We start from the raw sequence: 26,881 nt of genomic DNA, 5'->3' as shown, positions 1-26,881 counted from the left end.
AAAGCAGGCCTTTGGATGCTGGAAAAGGCAACAGATGGAGTCTTCCCTGGAGTCTCCAGAATGAACACAGGTCTGCTGAACACTTGATTTTAACCACTGCATATTGCTACTTTTAAAAAATTGAAGATGAACAAGTTCAGATGAAAAATTTTGCTCAACTCCACTATGTCCTAGGTGTGTGACTTTGGACAAGTTAACTTTCTAAGTCTGTTGTGTTATCTAAAAATTGTGATGAGAATAGCACCTACTTCATGGAGGGAATAGGGCTAGTAGGGTGTTAGTTGCTAAGGCTAGTAACAGGTTAATTATTCTTTTTCGAATGTTATCGAAACTAGTTGATTGGAAGTCAACTGTACTGATTATACTAAAAGAATAGGATCCTCATCAGTAGATAGAAATATATAGAAACAATCAGACTACATCTACAAAGTGTCAGTATCAGGCAGCGGCTTCAAAGCCGAAATGGTGGTTGGATGTAAAGTGATGTAATAATTGGCGGATAAGGCAGATAATGAGAAATGTTGATCTGATAATGACGTGGAGTCCGTGGAAGCCTGTGGCAATAAAAAATGTTGAACCGTAGACACCATCAGAAATAGTAAAAGATGTAAGACCCATTTCAGAATTCTGAGCTCCAAAACTGTAAGGTCATGCCTTTATGCTGTATTAAGTTGCTACATACGTGGTAATTTGTTATAGCAGCCATAGGAATATAATACAGAATTGGGGTGGCTCCTGAGAATCTGCATTTCTAATAGTCTCAGGTGATGCTAATGATTCAGGTCCAGGGATCACTCTTTGAGGACTGTTGGCTTTCAGGGAAGCACACCATCCCCAGTGCTCTTCCAAACTTTGGACTATAAGCTAAACAAATCACTTGTTCTCTCAACAGCGCTAGAAGCATGCAAATAGAAGTGTTGGCTTCAACAACGCTTATCCCCAGAAAGTTTCCCTATTAGGGAAATCAACATTTAGACGGATTTTTTTTTCTTTCCATACTGCTCTGAAAGAATGGTGGAGAGCCACTAGGCTGTCACTATGACTAGCCATTAAAAACATATCGTGTAAGTATTTTATAAGTATTTATCTTGCTATATGGCTATTTATTATTTTCTCTGAGAGAAAATTGCAGAGCAGTGTCATGGTATATACTCTCATGAAATCGCCAAGGAAAACAGAAAAAGAGTCTCCACATTCTAGAAAGGAAATGGAACAGAGAGGTTTGCAATGAGCAAGGTATTCTGGTTTTCTTTATGCACCCTCTGCCCACCAGCTCCTCCCCTTTTGCCACACCCAACTGACTTTGGCCATACCTCTATAATTTTCTGACATTGCTCCCTTCCACTAAGCTCTTCCCGGTAATGGTATTGACTTGTCCATCCCAGTATGCTCAGATGGGGGTAACAGAGTAACAGTGATGGTTACTATGGGCCCTAAACCAGTCAGCCACATTCCCTAGATCTGCCAAGAGGTCTCCTGGGTTCTGTTTGAGATGGGAGACCTTATCCTATTGTCTCCAGAGCTCCTCGTAGAGGAAAAAAAGAGGAAGGAAGAGAACGAAGCCCTGATGATTTACCGTGAATCCAATACCTTGGGTGTAGTAGTTACAGAATATCAATGCACAGTGAGGAAGACTTGGAGGATCCATTAGACTGTTGCCCTTGCCATTTCTGCCTCCTCCTTCCCTTCCCTCTCTCTTTCTCCTCATCTCTCTCTTTCTCTTCTTCTTCTCTTGGCAGGCAGTGGAGTTCAACCCAGGATTTGAATTCTGGCCCTGCCTTTTGCTAGCATGTGACAAGAAATCTCTCCGATTATATTAAGTAGGGGCAAAGATACCCACCTCAATTCTCTGATGTGAACTAAATGAAAGAATATCTGCAATGTATCTGGTGCATAGTAGGAGCTCTTTTTTTTTTTTTTTTTTTGAGACGGAGTCTCGCTCTGTAGCCCAGGCTGGAGGTAGGAGCTCTATTAACATTCTCCATGAGGCTGTTGCTACTCTGCAGCCTTCTCATTACAAAGTACTATTCAATCAATGAATTTCACAGAGAATGAAGAGTAGGAAACAACTTTAATGAGAAACCCAGTTTCCTTTTCATTTCAAGACTATGACATTCCCACTTCTTTGAAGTCTTCCATTGCCTAGGTGGCCTTCCTCTTATAGTTAGGCATGCTTAGAGCTCTGGGCATGGGCTCGTCTTTGCCAAAATTTCTTTCAGCAAAGTAATTATATATGCCAATAGGCAAATAGAAAGCAAGACAGAGCCACAAGTAAGCGGCTTTCCCTGGCGTGTAATAGGCAAAGGGGCTCTTCGCCGAGATAGCATGCTGGATGTCCCGCAGCACCGGAGAGAAGTCTGTGCTGGCCCCCGAGTTGATGAATAGGAGGAAATTCTTCTGCGATAAGATGTAGTCCTGGCCGTAGTCTTCCTGAACCTCAGCGGGTAGGTGGTCCAGAATGTCCTTCTCCAGCTTTTCCCACTTGTCACTCGTGCCTGCGATACCTGGGGCGAAAGGAAAGGAAGAGTCAGATCCTGGGAAAGCCAAAGAAGTCAGGGAGCAGGCGCTCGTCTCTGTTGGGAAGGATGGGCCTTTGCAAATGCCATTTATTTATTTATTTATTTTTGTGAGACAGAGTCTTGCTCTATCACTTAGGCTGGAGTGCAGTGGTGTGATCTCAACTCACTGCAACCTCTGCCTCTAGAGTTGAAGCTATTCTTCTGCCTCAGCCTCCCGAGTAGCTGGGATTACAGGCATCCACCACCATGCCCAGCTAATTTTTGCATTTTTAGTAGAGATGGGGTTTCGCCATGTTGGCCAGGCTAGTCTTGAACTCCTGACCTCAAGTGATCTGCCCACCTCGGTCTCTCAAAGTGCCGGAATTTCAAGTGTGAGCCACCATGCCTGGCCTGCAAATGCCTTTTAAAATGTGTGCTTTATAATGGCATTTATTATCACTTCTAAACCTACATACAGAAAAGTGCACACATGATTGGATTTTTCCAAACTGGTAGCCCATGTGACCAGCAAACAGATCAAGAACAAAACAGGGCTGGGCACAGTGACTCATATCTGTAATCTCAGCACTTTGGGAGGCCCAGGAAGGGGAATCACTTGAGCCTAGTAGTTCAAGATCAGCCTGGGCAACAGCGAGATCCCATCTCTAATACATATATATATACACATACACACACACACACACACACGTATACATAGACATGGACACATACACAGAAATTTAGCTGGGCACAATGGTGCTCACCTGTAGTCCCAGCTATTCGAGAGACTGAGGCAGGAGGACCCTTGAGCCTACAAGTTGGAGGATGCAGTGAGCCATTATATGACTGCACCACTGCACTCCAGCCTGGGCAACAGAGCTACACTCCAATTTTAAGAAAAGAAAAAGGGGGGGAAAAAAAAAACAGAACAGGACCAGCCTTGAAAGTCTCTCCTCTCAGCCCACTTCTCAGTAACCATTTTCCTGATTAACAGGATAGATTCATTTTGGCTGGTTTTGAACATTATATAAATTGAATCATATGAATAGTACTCATTGTTTAGCATCAGCTTCTTTATTCAACATTATGTTATGTGTGTTGATTCTCCTTTCAGCATAGTATTCCATTGCATCAAAATGCCATGAATTATTTAGCCGCTATACTGTGATGGACGCTGTGCTTGTTTTCAACTGGGCCTTTACAAATGCTGCTGCCACAAACACTCATGTCTTTTGGTGACTATTACATGTATAATATATCATGTAATGTCTACAATATAATATATACTGTATATAATATAGTATATATACACTCATATAAACATATACACATATAATTTTTTTAATATAGAAGTAATGTCTACCTTCATATTTAAAATTAAATGCAGGATTTTAGGCTGGGCACGGTGGCTCATGCCTGCAATCCCAGCACTTTGGGAGGCGCAGGTAGGTGGATCACCTGAGGTCAGGAGTTCAAGACCAGCCTAGCCAACACGGTGAAACCCTGTCTCTACTAAAAAATACAAAAATTAGCTGGGTATGGTGGTGGGTACCTGGAATCCCAGCTACTTGGGAGGCTGAAGCAGGGAGAATTGCTTGAATCCAGGAGGCAGAGGTTACAGTGAGCTAAGATCACACCACTGCACTCCAGCCTGGGTGACAGAATGAGACTCCATCTCTAAATAAATAAATAAATAAATAAAATATGGGATTTTAAAAATTTAATCTATTTAATAGATATGCTTTTCATTGATGTTTTTAAAAATATATGAAATGTAATTTTAATATAATTTACACATATATTTTAATTTTAATATACAAATTACATACAATTAAGTATAAATATATATTTTAAATAAAGGCAATACCTGCTTATTATATAAAATTAAATAATTTATTTACTTTAAAATGTAGCAGCTCTGCCTCCTCATTATATAAAGTGAATAATAAGGAGATGTGCGTATTTTAAAAATTAATCTCCTCTATGATAACTAACACTTTTGTGTGCCCTTCTACATTCCTTCCTTGTCCATACAAACACACATACACATAGAAGAATTTGATTTATTTTTTTAAACCAAGAAATAACAATAACAAAAAGGGTCATACTCTAGTATTTATATTTTCCATGAATTTGTTTTGACTTAGTAATAAATCACAGACCTCCCTTCTCATCAATGTCTATAGATTAAACCACAGCAAGAGCATTTCCCATTGAACAACTTTTAGCCAACCACATCCCTATCCAACGACCTTCCAGTTGTTGCTATAGGTTTCAGCATTGCAAGCGCTGCCGCAGTAAATAGACTTTCACAACCTATTCGTTTGTACGTTGGCTTTACTTCTATAGGCAAGAATCCTCAAAGTACAGCCTGGTCAAAGGCACATTCATTTTGAATTTTAATAGCTACTGCCAGATTACTTTCCAAAAAGGTTGCAGTCTCCCTCGCTCGCTCCTGCAAAGTGCTTGGTTGCTCAGATAGCTGTAGGGATGAGCCCTTGCTAGCTTGGGTGACTCCTGGATGTCAGGACTGCGGAGAAGGAGGGGTGCTTACTTGGAAATGTGGGCCAGTAAAATCCAATTATACTCATGGAAATGCAAACGAAGTTTCAATTGCTCCTTTCTTTTCAGGAAGGCACACACTGTGCTTAAAGAAATGATTATCCTGACAATTACTCTGGAGGCTTTTAGGTCCTGAAAAATATGTTTTCGTGAGCTAGTATTCCTCCTGCTACCTCTCCCTGTCCCTGTCTTCATAGGCTGGGAATTCCTTTTGCTTTCCGCCTCCTCCTTCTTTAAATACCTCATGGACTTTCTGGCCACTCTTGTGGGTACCCTATCCAGAGTCCCCAAAGCTCTCTTTGTGAGTGACAAAGCCATCAGTCTTTTGCCATCAGTCCATCATCATCTCCCACTTTTGACACACTCGCCCTACCCATCCATCCCATGCTACTTTGGTGCTACACACAATGAAGTTACTGATATGACCTGTATCAAAATCCCATCTCTGCCTCCCATCAGCTCTATGGCTTTGGAACTTCCTTAACTTCTCTGAGTCTCCATTTTCTCACTGCAGGATGGGGATATTATGACGCCTACTTCATAGGTGAGGATTAAGGGAGATAATGCACATAAAGCACTTAAAATCTGCTAATCTAGCATGCAGTATGATTTATCTGTCTTATTTCAGGGCACAAAAAAAATCTGGAATGTCTCTTAGAATGTCTTCAGAAGCTCCTTGTCTGTGTCCCTAAAGATTCCTTTTCTTGCCCCCACCTTCAAATAAGTATAAGTATGAAGTGTCATTCTCCAAACATGAGTTCTCTGCCTTCTGCTCTTGGGCTTCTTGCCTTCAGAGAGCTCATCAAATAGCTTTAAACTGGGGGCAGCCTGATATAAAAGGAAGAACCCAGGCACTGCATCTCGGGATCTGATCTCAAATTTCCCACCATCACGATGTACGTGGGGTACCAGATCCCCACCCTAGGGCATGTTATCCACCCCAGCTCAGCACCATCACCAGGAGAATAATGTCAATGAAACCTGCTCCTCAAAGTTGTGATGATTGGAGTATACATAGAAAGGGTGGAGGTATAAATTGGAGCAATATTTTAGAAAGCAGGTTGGTATGATTCAGTAAAGCTGAAGCCAGGAAAACTATGATCTAGTCATTCTTTCAGAGGCATTTGAACCAGAGTAACTCCATCTTGAATAGGGGCTGGGTAAGATGAGAATGAGACCCGCTGGGCTGCATTCCCTGGAGGTTAGGCATTCTTAATCACAGGATTCGATAGGAGGTTGGCAGGATTGGTATCACAAGATACAAGTCATAATAACCCTGCTGATAAAACAGGATGTGGTAAAGCAGCCAACCAAAACCCACCAAAATCAAGATGGTGACAAAAGTGACCTCTGGTCATCCTCACTGCTCATTATATGCTACTTTTAATGCATTACCATGCTAAAAGACACTCCCACCAGCACCATGACAGTTTATAAATGCCATGGCAATGTCCAGAAGTTGCTCTGCATGGTCTAAAAGGGGGAGGAACCCACAGTTCCTGGTCATCCTTCCCACTTTCCCAGAAAACACATGAATAATTCACCCCTTGTCTAGAATATAATCAAGAAATAACTATAAGTATACTCAGTTAAGCAGTCAATGCTGCTGCTATACCTAAGAAATAGGCATTCTTTTATTCCTTTACTTTCTTGATAAACTTGCTTTCACTTTACTCTATGAACTCACCCCAAATTCTTTCTCATGCAAGATCCAAAAACCCTCTCTTGGGATCTGGATCAGGAACCTTTCCGGTAACAACTTCACTCTGGAGCATGTGTCATAGGAAAATTCAAGCACACAAAAAAACAAAGTACATGTACCAGAAAGTTCATAGCTGCATTGGTTCATACTTGTTCAAACTAGAAGGGACACAAACATGCCATCAACAGTAGAAAATCGTGGCATATTCACAGAATACTACACAGCAATGAAATGAGTGGACTACAGCTACACACAGTGGAGATAAATTGTCAAATGAGAATGTTTAGTGAAGGAAGCCAGACACAAAAGGATACATACATATTGATTCCATTCAAAGCGCAAAAGCAGTTAAAGTCAAATGCTATTGATTGGGATGGATATAACTCTACAAAGAAAAGCAAATCAATGATCATTACAAAAAGTAAGAGGCGATTACCTATTGGGTAGTTGGAGAGGGCTGTGATGGTAGAGGATCATGTAGGGGCTTCTGGGTGTTGGTAATGTTTTATTTTTTTTTATCTGGGTGTTAAGTACAAGAGTGTTTATAATAATTTGTTGAACCATGTGCGTATAATGCTTTTTTCTGTTTATGTATTTCTCAATTTTAAAAAATAAGATCAACATCAGTAAAGAATGTATGGTAAGTGGGTATCCCAGTGCCTGGTAAGAACAGCTCTCCAGAACTATTATACATAGCAATTATATTAAATCTCCAAAATCATAACTTAACTGCAGGATTGCTCTCTCGTCTAAATGGAATTTTACATCTGTGTGTTGGAATTCTCTTTGGGCTAGGTCACCAAACCCTCAATCCTCCTGCCAGATTCAAAATCAAATTCACCATTTCCCTCTTCCACCAGCTGTCAACCGGCTTTCCTCTCTCTGTAACCCAGTCTCTCAGTTCAACCAGCACATTTGGCTTCACCTCTGACCCATATCTCTTCTCTATCACCTCTCCTCAATTCTCCTCCCCACCCAGGGAGTCCCCAAGTGGGAAACGCCTCTCAAGACTTCATCTTCTCTGCATTTTTATCGCTCCAGCCCTGCCTCTCATCCTGGTGACCCATTTCCCTTTCTCTGGGTCTCTGTCCCTGTCTCTTGAGTCTTGTAGCCCCTCTACAACCTTAGGAGGTTCTCAGCTACCAAGTGTTTCAAGCCAAAATTTCAATGTTTCTGTGTAGATTTTATCTTTTGGATTTGAGATAACATTCAAACCTTTAGGGTTTGTTCTTTAGTGCATTTAGCAATACCTTCTAGTCTGTGGTCTTTTATTAGACATACTTTTTATATCTTCACTTGAATCATCAATGAAATGTTTGATGGCCCGTAACTAAAGACTGAGCCTTGGGGTAAGCTGCCTCTGCCCAGAGTTCAGATATGCAGGGAGGGGAGTGGAGAGAATGACCATCTCTGCTTGGAGTGGAGGGGAGGTGGATCATATTCTTTAGAGGGAAGGAGAAAAATATTGTTTCTGAAATATAAAGAAGCTGGGGAAGGAAACCTTCTTGGCCAATGGAAACAAAAGACTAATAAATGTTACTCCGGGTATCTGCTCAAACTTTTAGATGAAAATAAGTGCTCAAGCTAAATAAAGAAATCTGGTATGAAATTAATGGATTATATATTGTTAAACAGGTTTAGATGGGGCAATGAAAATAATCAAAATTGGTGAGAGTCAGTTAGGGACCATTTTTGAGCTGCATTCCCAAAGACCAAATACAACTCTACCATCGAGGGAGGGAGTGTGTGTCCTAGAAAGGACCTGATCAGAGCAGGCACCAGGGGACCAGGGTTCTAACCCAGTGCGGCCTCTGCTTGCTGATGACTTATGAGCCAAAGCATTTACTTTGTGAAAGGAAGCAGGGGTGAAGCCATACATGGAGAGCCTGACACTTAGAAGAGGCCCACCCATCCCAAGTCCTGCTGGACCCTGAGAGCTGGAGAACTCTGTATGCATGACAACCCCATCCCAACCCCTTGCACTAAGAGACTTAACCAAACTTCAGCATGGTTTCTAACAGTGTAAGGCCCTGTCCCTTGGATGACAGCAGCCCCTCACTAAAATGCCTGCCTAAGAAGGCTCAGTCTTGCCAGAAAATGTTACTATTTGTTCTAGCCAACACATCCCTGAGAGGTCCCTGACTTCCCTTTCCTGAAATACTTACTAAAAAAAGAACTTTAAATTGTAAATATATAGCTCTTGCAATGCAGAAGCATTTCTCTCCAGGATCTGAGAGCCATTCCTTTGGAATTGAATCATGCAGAAAGATCAGACCTCTGTTTCTCAGTCTCTGTGGGAAGACAGAATCTGGACTTCTTTTATTGCCAAGCTGGCCCCTCTGCATGGACACTGAGGGACCCTTGTACTTTTTCACTGATCTGACTTACTGAGCCCCACTTTCCCCTCTCCCTCATTCTCCTTTTAAAATGTTTAAAACACCTTCGCACAAATCAAAATGGAGCTTAGCTCTTTCCCCTACAGTCAGCAGTTACTGAATCAAACCTGTTTTCACCACTTTAACTGATGTCTGGCTGTGCTCATCTTTGACAACACTGAGGGGTTCAATGTGTGCTCTGTCAGACCAAGAGGACCTTCAGGGTTCCTTCCAGGATGAACATCACAGGTTCTTGGGCTCAGAAACCTACTTGTTCGGAAGCCTCCAGGTTGGATGGAAACAACTTTAATTCCCCACTTGGAAAGCTCGATTCTCATAACTGATGAGAACATGGTCACAGCCGCCTTTGATGAGCCGTAAGATGCCAGCTTTGCCATTGGGGCCCCTCCTATGGGAACAATGGGAGAAAAAGAAGTAAAGTTAGATATGTTCATTTGTTCATCCAATAAATATTTAATCGGCATCTACTGTATGCCAGGAACTGGTATCAGTGACTTGGGCAGACAAAGGCAGACAAGGGCCCTAAGCTCAGGTGAGCAGTGTTCTTGCTCATTCCCACAGAGTAGCTTCATTTGCTTCTGCCCTCCTTGGCTCCCCTATTGCAGCTGGTACGATGACAAATCAAGTTGAAGTCTCAATCTTGCCCAACTCCTAAGCAAAATGTAATTTAGGGCTGGCTGCAGTGGCTCATGCCTGTAATCCCAGCAGTGTGGGAAGCCGAGGTGGGTGGATTCCCTGAGGTCAGGAGTTCGAGATCAACCCGGCCAACATGGTGGAGCTCCGTCTCTACTAAAAACACAAAAATTTGCCGGGCGTGGTGATGCATACCTGTAATCCCAGCTACTCATGAGACTGAGACATAAGAATCACTTGGATCCCAGGGGGCAGAGGTTACAGTGAGCTGGGATCACGCTACTGCACTCCAGTCTGGTGACAGAGTAAAACTCTGTCTCAAAAAAAAAAAAAAGGAATTTAGGTAAGATGAAGAGCATCTACTGACCAGGCCCTGATCTTCTAGCCTGACCCTGAGGTTCCTGGTAAACATATCTTTTTCAGGGGAGGAGGGTCCGCTATTCAACCCACTACAACACCTATAATTGAACCGATTGGGCTCAATACTTGTTGCAATGAGGAATAATGTACATTATGGGGAATGGTGGGGCATCTCTGTAAGAGGGTGTGGGAAAGGACTTATTCTAGGGCTAGAGCAGATGCTCTGTATCCCACCTAAATCATATTTAGCTCAGAAGCTGGTGAAATTGAGCCTTAAACTGAGTTTGTCACTGGACCAGCTGTAAGGAAGTAATGGAAGGCAAGATCAAAGGAAGCCAGTAAAGGGAGTGATCTACTTGGAATAAGAGTCTCTGCAGATGTCATTGAGGCAAGGATCTCTACAAAAGACCATCCTGGATTACGATGAGCCCTAAATCTCATTAATGATGCATGTCCTTATCAGAGACAGAAAAAGAGAAGACACAAAGGATAAGGCCATGTGAAGATGGAAGCAGAGATTGGGCTTATGTCGCACAAGCCAAGGCACACCTAGGGCCACCAGTAGCTGAAATAGGCAAGGGTAGATTCTTTCCCAGACTCTCAAGAAGGAGCACAGCCCTGCTAACACTTGGTTTAGACATCTGGCCTCCAGAACTACGAAAGGATAAACTTCTGATGTTTTAAGCCACTCCATTTGTGATGATTTGTGACAGCAGCCCTAGACTATGAATTGAGGTGCATTCCTGGTGGTCTTCAGCAGGAAGACACTGAGGTTATGAAGGAGCAAAGACAGTGAGAGCTCACAGTGCCTCATGAAGTCTCATAGGAAGACTAGACTCATAACAACAGGGCTCCCAGTCTTGGCAAAGATTTCCCAAGTCAAAGAAGCATCCACTGGGTGAATGGACAAGCAAACTGTGGTCCAGCCATATAATGGAACACCACTTAGCCATCAAAGGGAATGAGCTTGATACATGTAACAACATGGATGTCTCAAAACAATTATGGGCAGTCAGAGAGCCAAACAAAAAGGGTGTGTACTCTTTGATATAATCCCCTTCATGTAAAGTTCTAGGAAATGCAAATTAACCTCTAGTAAAACAGATCTAGTAAAAAAAGTGGTGACCTGAAAGCTGGGGGTGCTATGAACGTTGTGCCACCCCCATCAAAACTCATAGTTTGAAGCCCAAACTCCTAGTGTGATGGTATTTGGAGATGGGGCCTTTGGAAGGTAATTAAGTCCTGAGGGTGGAGCCCTCGTGATGAGAGGGATTAGTGCCCTTTTAAGAAGAGACACCATTGAGCTTATTTATTCTCTCTCTCAGACAGTTGGTGAGCTAGTAATTTGTTGTCTCTCAGACAATTGGCGAGCTAGTAAATTCCTCTTCCATTTTTGGTTTAAGCTAAGTTGGAGTTTGGCCCTGTCACTTAAAACAAAAGGTCCCAAGGCTTAACTGATATAATTTTAACACAATGTCTGGCATCAAGCAGGGTCTCATTAAACTGGTTAATCTTGCCGCAGATGGCCAGCGGATTTTTATGTAAGCGATTTATAGCTTCATGAAATCTTAGTGTTTGAAATCCAACTCCTTTCTATTACTAGTAAGAGAGGCCAAAGAAGGTAAAGCAACTTGTTCAAAGTCACAGTGTGGGCTGTGTGGCAACCCCAGTTTATGGGGTTAGCCAGAGTTCTCACTTCTCCATGACCTTTACAGATGATGAAGGTTGGTCAGATAGAAGGCAAACAGGTGAGCAGAGGAGCCAAAACTGACTGCATTCAAATCCTAGCTCGACCATTGATTAGCCACCTGTTATCAGGAGAGTCGCTTTATATTTGGCCTCTGCCTTTTTATTTGCAAATTAAGAATAGTGATAGTACAAGCATCATAGGATCGTTGTGAAAGTTAAATTAATAATATATTAGAATAGTGCCTGGCACAAAGTAAGCTCCATATAAGGGCTTCCTAGTATTAGTGCTACTCAGGCTTTTCAAAATAATATCTTAATAGCCCAAAAGGCTCCATATGTTCATGGTTTCTTAGAGTAATAAGTGCACCTGCTTCAGAATCTCCAGCAGCTGTTGTTTATTATGTAGATTACTAAGAGCCACCCTGGACCCACTGAATCAGAATCTGCACTTAATATCTAGTCAAGTAATCTTTTGAATATTAAATCGTGAACTATTACCTTAGGGTTTTGTCACATATTTGTGCACATGAGCTTTCGTGATAATGCACTGCCTTATGGATAAGTGCTGTGGTTTGAATGTGTCCCTCCAAAAGCGTACATTGAAACTTAATCCCCAATGCAACACCTCCCCAGTGTTAGGAGGTGGGGTGTACCAAAAGGTGATTAGGCCTTGAGGATGGGGTGAATGGATTAATGCCATTATCTTGAGAGTGGGTTTATCACAAAAAGGGGAGTTTGGCCCCCTTGCACTCTCTTTCTCTTTCTCATTCTCTCTTGCCCTTTCACCTTCTGCTGTGGAACAACATAGCAAAAGACCCTCACGAGATGCCATCCCTTTGATCTTGGACTTCCCAGCCTCTAGAACCAAGAGCCAATCAATTTCTGTTCATTATAAATTACCCAGTCTGCGGTATCCTGTTATAGCAACACAAAACAGACTAAGACAACGAGTATGACATACGATGTTTGTTGAGAGTACATCATATACCACATTAACAATCTAAACAAAAAGCGCGCTTTGAATCAAACATTTAAGACTCATTTATCTTTTGCATTATTTTGAACGTGCAAAAACTGCCAATGTTAGACCACGTCTTACCTATGAAATGGCAGTATTATATGGTTCAACCTCATAGATCCAATCTTGCTGTTAATGCTTAAGATGACGTAAGATGAGATAAATATAGGTGTCCAAGATTGCTGATTAAGAGCCACTGTGTCTCAAGGCTTTCTGACCTTACATACCCCTTCATTGTCTGTCCAGTTAGAGACTTTAATTTTTTAATTTAGCTTTTAATTTTATCAAGATAAAAACACTTAATATGAGTTCTACCTTCGTAACAATTTTTTTAAGTGTGCAATACAGCATTGTTAACGATTGGCACAATGTTGTATAGCAGATCTATGTAACTTATTCCTCTTGCATTACTCAGACACTTTAAATAACCTAGTATTGGGTAACTTAAGAGAACACCCCTTGTTATGGACTTAATGTTTGTGTTTCCAAAAAATTCCTATCTCAAAGCCCTAATCCTTAGGATAGCTGTATTTGGAAATGAGGACTCTAAAAAAATAAAGTTAAATGAGATCAGAAAGATGAGGCCTCTGATCCAACAGAATTAGTATCCTTATAAGAAGAGACACCAGACACTTCACACTCTCTCCTTGAACACGCACCAAGGAAGGGCTATGTGAGGATGCAGCAAGAAGGTAGCTGTCTGTAAACCAGGAAGAGAGCCCTCACCAGAAAACCAACCATGCTGGCATTTTGATCTGGGACTTCTAAACTGCATAACTGTGAGAAAATAAATTTATGTTGTTTAGGCCACACGATTCATGGTATTTTATTGTGGCAGTCTGAGCAGACTAACATACGTAGTCAACAACAGGACCTGTCTTAACCAATAAGGTACAGAACTATGGACTCTTTCCACTCTTCCTAGACCTAGACTGCACACTTTCTATCCTTACTTAGCATAGGCACGAAAATCATCCCCCCTCTTCTAAGTCATATTCCCCCACATGCCTCTGTGAACTATTCAGTCAATTTCTTCCCTGGGCTGTGTTCCCTTATCTGGCAAGGGAATAAATTCAGCATTCATTTTGTTGATTATTCTGGTGGTCATTTTCTTTCCTTTACATTGTGGTATATTGTTGACAGCGGGCTAAAAATAAGGGATTTGAAGTTACCGTTCTGAAGCTTACAAAAGAATTGTGGAGACCCTGTCTCTCCCCGCCATATGTGTACTTAGCATCATGTTTTCAAGGTTCATTCATGTTGTAGCATGTATCGGTACTTCACTCTTTGTAAAGCTGAAAACTATTCCTTTTATGGATATGCCACATTTTATTTATAAAGTGACCCATTTATGTATATTTGAGTTGTTTATACCTTTGGCTATTATGAATAATGTTGCTATGCCCATCATCTAAGTACAAGTTTTTGTTTGAACACCTGTTTTCTATCTCTTACATATACACCTAGGAGTAGAATTGCTAGGTCACACGGTAATTCTAAATTTAACTTATTGAGGAACTGCCAAATGTTTTCCACATCTGCTGAACCATTTTATATTTCTACCAGTAGTATAAGAGGGTTCCAATTTCTCCACATTCTCACCAACATGTGTTTTTTTCTGTGTTTTATGATTATTATAGCCATCTTAGGGTGTATGTTGTATTATGGTGGTTTTTCATTACGGCCATCTTAGGAGGTATGTTATCTTATTGAGGTTTGATTTCCAGCCATTGTGTATTTAGAAGGCCTCTGGTGATTCTGATGCAGCTAAAGCTTGAAAATGTGGTCCAGGGATTAGTACCACCAACATCACTCAGGAACTAGTCATAGATTTGCAGAATGTTAGGCCCCACCCAGACCAATCCAGTCAGATTCTGCCTTTTAGCAAGATCTCCAAGTGATGCCCACATATGTCAGTGTTGAGAAGCAATGGAGAAAGAGATAGCCCTAAATTGCCAACACTTCCTAATTACCATTTAAACAGACCAGAGTTAGGGTTTGTATTTTATGCCCCTGCTTATCTTACATGTTCTTGCTTAACAGCCTGGAAAAGTAGAAAGCACATAGTACTTGGAGTAAAACAGACCCTGGTTCAAATCCTGAGTTTATCACTTACCAGCTCTACAAACTTGGGTTACAGAGTGCTTGATCTAGAAAATTAATTAATATCTGCATTCTGTGGATGTTAGAATGGACATCTTGGACACCTATATTTATCTCATCTTATGTCATCTTAAACATTAATGGCAAGATTGGATCTTTGAGGTTGAACCATACAATACTGCCATTTCATAGGTAAGACATGGTCTAATATTGGCAGTTCTTGCAGTGTTCAATTTACATGTAGGCATGTAAATCTCTCACACAACCCAGCACGAGAAAGTTCACTCAGTCTTGCTCTACCCACCTTCCCCCTTGTCCAACAAGCGCCCTGCAGAGTATCAGGGAAGAAAATCTCAGCCTTGGCTTCCTGTTTTGCCACTGAGCAACTGAGGGACTGGCTGAATGACTTGCCAAATGATTCTTTTAAGGCGGCTGGCTCAGCAAGGAAAAGTCCAGGAATGATCCCACAGTCTGGACTGAGACAGAACTCAAGGCTGAAACTGTGAACTCTACTAGATCCTTTAATTTGTAGACTTGTAAGAATCTCTAAGATTGCTTGCTTTGGTGTAAAGTAATTTTGATGTATTTTAAACAGCTTGGGCTGGGCTCAGTAGCTCATGCCTATGATCCCAACACATTGGGAGGCCAAGACAAGAGGACTGTTTGAAGCCAGGAGTTCAAAACCATCCTAGGCAACACAGTGAGACCCCATGGCAAAATAAATAAGCAGATGTGATGGCATATGCCTGTATTCCCAGCTACTCAGGAAAGTGAAGTGGGATTATTGCTTGAGTCCAAGAGTTCAAGGTTATATAAGCTACAGTCGTGCCACTGCACTCCAACCTGGGCAACAGAGGGAGATCTGTTTTAGGGGGCTTTATTTTCAACTCTTCTTATTCAAGCATAGCATCAGGGCCTGAAAAAGGTTTTGGGCCTCAAACAGAACAATTTTCCAACTGTCCTTTGTACCATTAGAGTTGTTTCCCACTTCCTCTAATCCTAGGTTAAAAAAATAAAAATACGAAAACTAAAAACAACAACAAAAAAAAAAACAGCTTGATGTGGCAGACAACTGTGATTACTATCTCTCAGTAGAGAGGTCCCTTTGACTTGGGGACTTCCTATATACCAGTGACTGTGCTAAGCACTCAGAACCCGCGGTGCATTTAAATCTGCAGCCAAGATCAGAGGTTTTCAACTGGGGGTGATTTTGCACCCCAGTGATCATGGGAAATATCTGAAGATGTGTCACAACTAGGGGTGGGTGCTACTACTGTCTAATGGGTCAGGGACACATATGCTGTTAACACTCCATAATGCACAGGACAGTCCCCCTACAGAAAGAATTCTCTCCACCAAAATGCCAGTAGTGCCAAGGTTGAGAAATATTGCCCTGGACTCAGGTGCTACATGACCATCATTTGAAGATAGAGACAGACAAGTAAGGTGACCTGACCCAGGTCACCCAGCTAGTAACCGAAGAGCAAGATTTAAGCCAAAATGACACAAAACCTCTGAGGCCTGGGTCATTTTAGAAGGGCTTGTTTTCGGGCGGATCATGAGGTCAGGAGATCGAGACCATCCTGGCTGACACGGTGAAACCCCGTCTCTACTAAAAAATACAAAAAACTAGCCGGGCGAGGTGGCGGGCGCCTGTAGTCCCAGATACTTGGGAGGCTGAGGCAGGAGAATGGTGTAAACCCGGGAGGCGGAGCTTGCAGTGAGCTGAGATCTGGCCACTGTACTCCAGCCTGGGCGGCAGAGCAAGACTTCGTCTCAAAACAAAAAAAACAAAAAAAAAAAAAAGAAGGGCTTGTTTTCAAGCATAGCATGCAATTGCACACGAGTGTTTACGTGAACATTTCTGAAGAGGAAAACTGGCGCTTTTAGGCCTCTCAAACAAAAGTTTTTCCAACTGCCCTTTGTACCGTCAGAGTTGCCTCCCATGCCTCTGATCCTTGGTTAAATATTTATCCAACTGCCTTGCTGGGATCTGTGTTAAAGAGCTATGCTATTTGTGTGGGAGGGATAATCAACATGTTATTACAATGGGGACAAGTCTCCTGTAGTAGACATGGTCAAATCTGGAAGGAGTGACCTGTTGGGGTCACCTCCTCAGGAGCTAGTAAGTGATGGGGCAGAGGATGAAGGGTCATTCAGTGTCACAGTCAGAGGCAGTTATACCAGCAGCTGGCAGATTAAGAAGCTACAAGCACACAGACTGTCAGCTGCTGCCCCAGATCCTCGTGGTTGATGGTTTTGGGGTTGCCAATGCTACTGGGCCATTCACTGCATGCCAAGCTCAAGGCTGATGCTTAAACATGCGTTATTTCATCTCATCTCTCCATGGTCCCCAGAAGAAGCAATTACTATTATCCTCATCTTAAAATGAGGAGGCTGCAACTCAGAGGTTCAGAACTGTTCCCAAGGTCATGCAGTTGTCATTGGTAAAGACAGGATTAAAACCCGGGCAGTCTGTCTTCATTCTGCTTGCCTGGCATCCTAGAAGATTCTTACCTGTATTCCTACATGATGTATCTTACTCTTTCCCTTTCGTGTTCCTTTCTTTAGGGATGGAATATGTAGGAGGGAAGGACATCGGAGGGAAGGACGTGGTTGACTCTAGATTGCATTTCTTAGAGAAGAACTTAAAGAAGTAATGTTTTTCCCCATCCCACTCCTGGAACTTCCCACCTGTAGGAGTGTATTGAGAAGACATGGGTTATGTTGACTTTATTTCCACACAAGAATGGGAGTTAGACTGGAACAAGCATCTAACAGTGGAGCTAGTAGAAAGCAAAAAATGGTCAATAAGGTACCACTGGGAAGAGCATCTGAGACCCTTTGGCCTTGTGTTTGATGCAGTGGTAACATATGGTTACACTGAGTCACCAGGGAAGGAGGTGGCTTAGTGAGTCAGAATATGAAACTCAAGTTCAAGTTCAAGTTCTAGCTTACAGACCAGTCACTGAATCCTTCTGACTTTGGTTTTTATAACTGCAAAATGAGGATAGCAACATTACAGAGGTTATTGGGGTCATATACCTGAGAGCATTCAACAAATGCCTGAAATGTAGTGGATCCTTCATAATAACTCTTAATATTTATTAGATATCTACTATATGCCAAGCACTGTTCTGAGTGTTTTAACATCAGCTCTAAATGTATTTAATGGTCACAACTGTCACAGGAGGTAGATTCTAGTATTATCCTCAGGAACCTCATTTTAAAAAATGAAAACACTAAAGTGTAGAGAGTTTAAGTGACTTTCCCAAGGACACAGAAAGTGATAGAAATAATAGCTAGCCCTTACATAAAATTTACAGTGTCCACACAAAAACTTGCACAAAAAATATTCAGAGAAGCATTATTCATAATAGCCCAAAATTGGAAAGAACTTAAATGTCCATCAACTGATGAATGGATTTTTAAAATGTGGTTATACTCATATGCATATTCAAAAAGCTGCAAAGAACCCTATTGAGGAGAATGTTTTGGGAGTTTCAACTTTCAGACAAACATCCTTTTAAGCAATGTGTATGTTCCAACTCTGGCTGCCTCTGCCCAAATGAGAGGCACATGGAACTTCTCACTGAGGTGGGACAACCAGGTAGAAGGTCAGGAGAGGGCGTGGAAATTCTGCCTGATAGAGACAGCAAGGAGGGTAAGAAGTGGCCAGTGGGCACAGGGAACTGAGCAGTCTTTAACAGAAAACAAAGGAGCCAAACTTTAATGGGTTAATGAGGTTGTCGAGAAGTAGAGGCTGCAAGTCACCTAGCTTTTGAAGGAGCTCAGGGGAAAAGGGTAAAAGAAGCTCTCACTGTTCAGCTCCCACTTACAAGTGAGGACATGCGGTATTTGGTTTTCTGTTCCTGCGTTAGGTTGCTAAGGATAATGGATTCCAGCTCCATCCATGTCCCTGCAAAGGACATGATCTCAGTCCTTTTTATGCCTGCATAATATTCCATGCTGTATATGTACCACATTTTCTTTAATCTATCATCGATGGGCATTTGGGTTGATTCCATGTCTTTGCTATTGTGAATAGGGCTGCAATGGAAAATACATGTACCTCAGAATTTAAAATTAAACTTAAAATTAAAAAATAAACACGTGCGGGGCAGTGTCCATTAATAAAAATAATAATAACTCATAGGCTTCAGGGAAGACATACTACACATGAGCATCTATGCTAAGAACTTTATGAGGATTATTTTATTTAAGCCTCAGAACGCCCCTATGTGGTCTTATTTCCTCCGCTTATTCATCCGCTCTTATTGCCTTTATGGGGACAAAAGTGGAGCTTAGAGAGGCTATAGGACCTCGGGTTTTCCAGGAGTGTCACCCAACCAGGAAGTGAAGAGGAGAGCCCCGCCCTCCTGGCTCCCAGCCCAGCTCAAGGAGAAAAGGACTGAGAGTCTGGGGAGGAATCATTCTTAGAGCGTAGCCTGGGGTAGAATGAAAGGCCCAGGGAGAGAGAAGGAGTTAGTCAGGAGGAGGAAGGAGGAAAGGCTGAAGAGGAGAATGAGTGACAACAGAAGGAGCGAGGAGAAGTTAGGGAAGTTCATGCGGGACAGCTTCAGTGTGTTTGTGAGAGTTCCAGAGAGGAGGGGAATAGAGCAGAGAAATAAACAGCAAACACGATTTGCAATAATTTTTTCTTCTATTCTGCACACCTCTTGCCTTCCAAGGAGGGCAGATCCAATGGAAGTGTTTAGTTTATTGAGCAGCTAAGAGTAGGTGGATGTGATATGAACGTATGGTTATGGGGGAAGGAAGGAGAGGGAAAGATAAGGAAAGAAACTGGGGAGATTTGGGAGCCAGGAAGGACTGGGAGGGGGAAGTAACCAGGGTGAGGTGGCTAGCAACTGAACACCTTCGGAAGGAGGAAAAAAAAAAAATCTAAAGGGAATTTGCATTAAATCATGCTTTGCGGTATATGGAATCTCCAGTAAAATCTGCATTTTCTGGAGTTGGCTCTGCCTTTTTGGAACGTGATAAAGTGTTAAGCGTTCCTTCAACATGGTGTAAAGAATGAGGAGAAAGTGTTCATGGAGACCTGAATTACATAAGATTGGGAGGAATGAAGTTTAAATTTGAGGAAAAAAAAGAAAAATGTTTGGAATCAGTAATTAGGTGCATGTGATTTGTTGTAAATCAGAGCTCGTTGAAAGTCAAACCAGACACATTATTTTCCCACAGCTGCTATAACAAATTACTACAAACCTAGCAGTTTAAACATTACAGATTTATTATCTTATGATAAAATCAAGGAGTCAGCAGGGTCATGCTCCTTCTGGAGGCTCTAGGGGAGAACTAGTTCCCTTAACTTTTCCAGCTTCTAGAAGCCACCTGCATTCCTTGGTTTCTGGCCCCTTCCTCCATCTTCAAAGCCAGCTGGGTACCATCTTCCAGTTTCTCTCTGACTCTGACCCTCATGCCTCTTTCTTATAAGGACCCTTGTGATTGCATCAGATCCATCCAGAATATCCAGGATAACCTCCTCATCTCAAGATCCTTCACTCAATCACGCATGCACAGTCCCATTTGCCATGTGAGGTAACAGGCTCACAGGTTGCAGACACTGAGACGTGTATGTCTCTGAGGACCCATTATTCTGCCTCCCAGACCAGCTGCCTACTCACAGCAGCCTGAGATAGTTTCTTCACAGTTATTTATTCTGCAGCAATGAATAACTGGAACAGAGTCATCAATTCCAGCTCAGTTTTTCCTGGCTGGTGCAAAGTTCCATGATAAGTCTATGCCACCAAAATTCTTGTCATTCAGAAGGTGACAGAGGTGCCAGACTCAAGACAATCTGGTGGGTCAGGGCAACCACGTGCTTCTTCTGGAACCCTTATTAGTGACTGACTGCCTCTCTGCCTCCATGCACCTTGCTTCAAAGTGAAAATAACAGCAATGAACTCCCAAATAAGCACGTTTTCCAAAACTGCTATTACATTAATTTTGCCAAAGATATATCAACAAGTCAGCATCACATTAGATGTTAATTTCTGTGGATTTGTTGGTTATATATTGCCTTTTATACATACTTTGACTTTTCTAATCCTTGCGTTACATTCTGGTTTTTTCTTTTCCAGTTCAAAATCTTTTCTATTGTTTCACAAAACTCTCCAGTAAGTGCTAGACAGTCCCTTACTGTGTTCTCTGCTGAATTCCCCTGTTCCTTATCAATTACGGTGTTATGGACTGAATTGTTTGCCCCACCACACAGAAGAGTTTATATGTTGCAGTCCTAACCTCCAGTGTCTTGGAACATGACTGTATTAGAAGATAGAACCTTTAAAAAGATGATTATAGTTAAATGGGATCATAGGAGTGGGCCCTAATTCAGTATGACTGCCATTCTTATAAGAAGAGGAAGAGACACCAGGGATGCATCAGACAGAGAGATGACCATGTGAGGACACAGCAAAAAGGTGGTCATCTGAAAGCCGAGAAGAGAGAGCTCAGGAGAAACCAACCCTGCCGACAACTTGGTCTTGGACTTCCAGCCTCCAGAACTGTGAGAAAAAAAAAATTTCTGTTTTTTTAAGACACCCTGTCTGTCGTATTTTCTTATGGTAGCCCTAGCAAACTAACACAGAGGAAAACTGATAGTTTCTGAGCTTTGTTTCCTTAATTTTTAATATTTTGTGGGTACATAGTCAGTGTATATATTTATGGGCTACATGAGATGTTTTGATGCAAGCATGCAATGCATAACAATCACATCAGGGCAAATGGGGTCTCCATCACCTTAAGCATTTATCCTTTGTGTTACACACAATCTAGTTATACTCTTTTAGTTATTTTTAAATGTACATTAAATTATTATTGACTATTGTCACTCTGTTGTGCTATCAAATACTAGATCTTACTCATTCTTTCTAACTATTTTTTGTACCCATTAACCATTCCTACTGCTCCCTCCTTAGTTCTCTCCACTACTCTTCCCAGCCTCTGGTAACCATCATTCTACTCTATCTCCATGAGTTCAATTTAGCTCCCACAAATAAGTGAGAACATGTGAAGTTTGTCTTTATGCTCATTATGTTATTTCACTTAATATAATGACTTCCAGTTCCATCCACGTTATTGCAAATGACAATATCTCATTCTTTTATATGGCTGAATAGGACTCCATTGTGTGTATATGTACCACATTTTCTTTATCCACTCATCTGTTGATAGACACTTAGGTTACTTTCAAATGTTGGCTACAGTGAACAGTGCTGCAACACACATAGGAGTGCAGATATCTTTTTGATATATTGATTTCCTTTCTTGTGGGTACATACCTAGCAGTGGAATTGCTGGATAACATGGCAGCTCTATTTTTAGAGCTGTTCTCCATAGCAGTTGTACTAATTTACACCCCTACCAACAGTGTACAAGGGTTCTCTTTCTCCACATCCTTACCAGCATTTGCTATTGCCTCACTTTTGGATGAAAGCCATTTTTCCTGGGGTGAGATCATATCTCATTGTAGTTTTGACTTGCATTTCTCTGATGATCAATGATATTGAGCACCTTTTCATATGCTCGTTTGCTATTTGTATGTCTTGTCTTCTTTTGAGAAATGCCTGTTCAGATCTTTTGTACATTTTAAGTGAGATTATTTGATTTTTTCCTGTAGAGTTGTTTGAGCTCCTTATATTTTCTGGTTATTAAGTCCTTGTCAAATGGGTAGTTTGCAATATTTTCTCCAATTCTGTGGGTTGTCTCTTCACTTTGTTGATTGTATCCTTTGCTGTGCAGAAGCTTTTTAACTTGATGTGATCTCATTTGCCTGTGCTTGTTGGGTGTTACTCAAGAAACTTTGCCAATTCCAATGTCCTGGAGAGTTTCCCTAATGTTTTCTTATAGTACAGTAGTTTCATAGTTTGAGGTCTCAGATTTAAGTATCAAATCCATTTTGATTTAATTTTTTTATATGGTGAGAGACAGGGATCTAGTTTCATTCTTTTGCATATGGATATCCAGTTTCCTTCGTTCCTTCCTTTCTTTCTTTCTCTTTCTTTCTTTCTTTCTTTCTTTTTTCTCTTTCTTTTATTTATTTATTTTTTTTGACAGGGTCTCACTCTGTCACCCAGGCTGGAGTGCAATGGAGTGACCACAGCTCACTGCAGCCTCTACCTCCCTGAGCTCAAGTGATCCACCTACCTCAGCCTCCCAAGTAGCTGGGACTATAGGCACATGCCACCATGCCTGGCTAATTTTTTGTAGAGACAGGGTTTTGCCATGTTGCCCAGGCTGGTTTTGAACTTCTGGGCTCAAGCAATCCACCTGGCCTCCCTATGTGCTGGGAATACAGGCATGAGCCACAGCACCTGGTCAAGTTTTCTCAGCGCCATTTATTGAATAGACTGTCGTTTCCCCAGTGTATGTTATTGCATTTGTTGAAAATGAGTTCACCATAGATGTGTAGATTTACTTCTGGGTTCTCTATACTGTTCTGTTGGTCTGTATGTCTGTTTTTATGCCAGTACCATGCTGTTTTGGTTACTGCAGCTCTGTAGTATAATTTGAAGTCAGCTAATGTGATTCCTGCAGTTTTGTTCTTTCTGCTCAGGATATCTTTGGCTCTTCTGAGTCTTTTGTGGTTCCATAAAAATTTTGGGATTGCTTTTTCTATTTCTGTGAAGATTGTCATTGGTATTTGGATAAGGATTGCATTGAATCTATAGATTTCTTTGAATAGTATGGACATTTTTAAAATATTGATTTTTCCAACTTATGGACATGGAATATCTTTCAATTTTTTGTGTCCTCTTCAATTTCTCTCATCAGTATTAGATAATTTTCATTGTAGAGATCTTTCACTTCTCTGGTTAGGTTAATTCCCGGGTATTTCATTTTATTTGTAGCTATTGTAAATGGAACTACTTTCTTGACTTTTCTTTCTGATTGTTTGCTATTGGCATACTCACGCCTGTAATCCCAGCACTTTGGGAGGCAGAGGCAGGCAGATCACAAAGTCAAGAGATTGAGACCATCCTGGCCAACATTATGAAACCCTGTCTCTACTAAAAATACAAAAAAAAAAAAAAAATAGCTAGGCATGGTGGCGCACACCTGTAGTCCCAGCTACTCAGGAGGCTGAGGCAGGAGAATCACCTGAACCCAGGAGGTGGAGACTGCAGTGAGCCGAGATCACTTCACTGTACTCCAGCTTGGCAACAGAGCGAGACTCTGCCTTAAAAAAAAAAAAAGTATGCCACTGATTTTTGTAGTTGATTTTGTATGCTGCAACTTTACTGAATTTGTTTATCAGTTTTAATTGTTTTTGGTGGAGTCTTTAGTTTTTTCCAAATATAAGATCATATCATCTGCAAACAAGGATAATTCAACTTATTCCTTTCCAACTTGGATGCTTTTTATTTCTTTCTTTTGTCTGCTTGCACTAGCCAGGACTTCCAGTATTATGTAGAATAACAGTGGTGAAAGTGGGCATCCTTGTCATGTTCTGGATCTTAGAGGAAAGGATTTCAGTTTGTTCCCATTCAGTATGACACTAGCTATAGGTCTATTGTATATGGCTTTTGTTAGGTTGAGGTGTGTTCCTTCTATACACAGTTTTTTTTAAATTGAGGGTTTTTATCATGCAGGAATGTTGAATTTTATCAGATGCTTTTCTTAGCATCAACTGAAATTATCATGTGGTTTTGTCCTTCATTCTGTTGAGATTATGTATCACTCTGATTGATTTGTGTAAATGTTGAACCATCTCTGCATCCCTAGGATAAATCCCACTTAGTCACAATGAATGATCTTTTTAATGTGCTGTTGAATTCAGTTTGCTAGTATTTTGTTAAGGATTTTTACATCAATGTTCATGAGGTATCTTGGCCTGTAGTTTTTTGTTGTTGTTGTTGTTGTTGTTTTTCTTAACATGTATTTTCTGGTTTTGCTATCAGAACAATATAGGTCTCGTAGGATGAGTTTGGAAGTATTCCCTCCACCACTATTTTTCAGAATACTTGAGTAGAATTGATATTAGTTCTTCTTTAAAAGTTTTGTAAAATTCAGCAGTGAAGCCATGAGGTCCCAGCCTTTTCTTTGCTTGCAGACTTTTTACTACAGCTTTGAACTCATTACTTGTTATTTGTCCGTTCAGGTTTTGGATTCCTTCATGGTTCAATCTTGGTAGGCTCTCTGTAAGAATTTATCCATCTCTTCTAGGTTCTCCAATTTATTGGCATATAGTTAGTTACTCATAGTAGCCTCTAATGATCCTTCAAGTTTCTGTGGTATTGGTTGTAATGTCTCCTTTGTCATCTCTGATTTTATTGGGTCTTCTCTCTTTTGTTCTTACTCTCATTAAACGTTTGTCAATTTTGTTTATCTTTTCCAGAAACCAACTTTTCATTTTGTTGATCTTTTGTATTGTTTTCATTTCAACTTTATGTATTTGTTCTCTGATATTTATGATTTCTTTTCTTCTACTAATTTTGAGGTTGGTTTGCTCTTGCTTTTCTAGTTTTTTGAGATGCATCACTAAGTTGTTTACTTGAAGCGTTTCTACTTTTTTAATGTAGGCACTTATAGCTACCAGCTTCCCTCTTAGTACTACTTTCATCACATCCCATGGGTTTTGGGATGTTTGATTTCCATTATCATTTATTTTGAGAAATTTTTAAATTTTCTTCTTAATTTTTTCATTGACCTACTGGTCACTCAGAAACATATTGTTTAATTTCCGTGTGCTTGTATAGTTTCCAAAATTCCTCTTATTTTTTATTTCTAGTTTTGGTCCATTGTGGTCAGAGAAGATGCTTGATATTATTTCATTTTTTAAAATGTTTTAAGACTTATTTTGTGGCCTAACATATGGTCTATCCTTGAGAACGATCCATGAGCTCAGGAGAAGAATGCGTATTCTGCAGCCTTTGGATAAAATGTTCTGTAAATAACAATTAGGTCTATTTGGTCTATAGTGCAGATTAAGTTTGATGTTTCTTTGTTAATTTTCTGCCTGGGTGATCTATCCAAAGCTGAAAGTGGAGTATTGAAGTCTCCAGCTATTAATGTATTGAGGTCTATCTCTCTGTTTAGCTCTAATAATATTTCCTTTATACATCTGGGTGCTCTGGTGTTGGGTGCATGTATATTTACAATGGTTATATCCCCATGCTGAATGAACACCTTTATGACTATATAATGACCTTCTTTGTCTCTTTTTATGGTTTTGGTCTTGAAATCTATTTTTCCTGATATAAGTATGGCTACTCCTGATCTTTTTGGTTTCCATTTGCATGAAATATCTTTTTCCTCTCTGGACAGTGCTTTGTTTCTGTCTTTACACAAACTCCCGGCCCTGTTGAGTACATACGCCTCCCATCTCTTCTGATTTCTTGCTACTGTTTTAACAGCTTTATAAAGTACATTGGGTGGTTTCTGAGTCCTACAAATAAACTCATTTCTAGAGTGTCTCTGGGACATGAAGTTTCAAAGCTGGTTGTGGTGAAGGAAAACTTCATACATCTTGGTGAGTGGGTGGGAGAAAGAAGAGAGAGGCACGGGGAAAAACAAATCCAAGATGACTCAAAGCTCTGAAACTCAAAAGACTAGGACAGAAAGAAGTCAGGGTCCAGTTTCAATGTTCTGCCTATGGCTAGCCAGTTACCCCAGCATCATTTATTGAATAGGGAATCCTTACCCCCATTGCTTGTTTTTGTCAGGTTTGTTGAAGGTCAGATAGTCGTAGGTGTATTGCTTTATTTCTGGGTACTCTATTCTGTTCCATTGATCTTTGTATCTGCTTTTGTACCAGGACCATGCTGTTTTGCTTACAGGTAGCCCTGTAGTATAGTTTGAAGTCAGGTAGTGTGATGCCTGCAGCTTTGTTCTTTTTAATTAGTGGTGCCTTGGCTATTCATGCTCTTTTTTGGTTCCATATGAATTTTTAAATCTTTTT

General features: G+C 41.0%; 1 protein-coding gene across 4 annotated transcripts in view; it reads right to left on the bottom strand.

The window, feature by feature from the left end:
* Positions 1-2,052: 2,052 nt before the first annotated feature.
* HSD17B2 (hydroxysteroid 17-beta dehydrogenase 2) overlaps positions 2,053-26,881 on the bottom strand; it is a 64,458-nt gene continuing 39,629 nt past the window's right edge. For 3 of the 4 annotated variants that reach the window (XM_074027666.1, XM_074027665.1, XM_045381547.1), the window contains exons 4-5: positions 9,409-9,546; positions 2,053-2,504 (exon numbers count right to left, since the gene is read on the bottom strand). In XM_074027666.1, coding sequence (XP_073883767.1) covers positions 2,143-2,504; positions 9,409-9,546 — 500 coding nt within the window. In that variant the 3' untranslated portion in view covers positions 2,053-2,142. Of the gene's footprint in view, positions 2,505-6,747; positions 6,827-7,076; positions 7,148-9,408; positions 9,547-26,881 lie in introns of all 4 variants that reach the window. The other variant, XM_045381548.3, reaches the window with a different exon arrangement.

The sequence above is a fragment of the Macaca fascicularis genome, chromosome 20 (assembly GCF_037993035.2).
Source record: "Macaca fascicularis isolate 582-1 chromosome 20, T2T-MFA8v1.1".
In the NCBI taxonomy this organism is placed as follows: Eukaryota; Metazoa; Chordata; class Mammalia; order Primates; family Cercopithecidae; genus Macaca; species Macaca fascicularis.
This window is presented reverse-complemented; position numbering and strand designations above follow the sequence as displayed.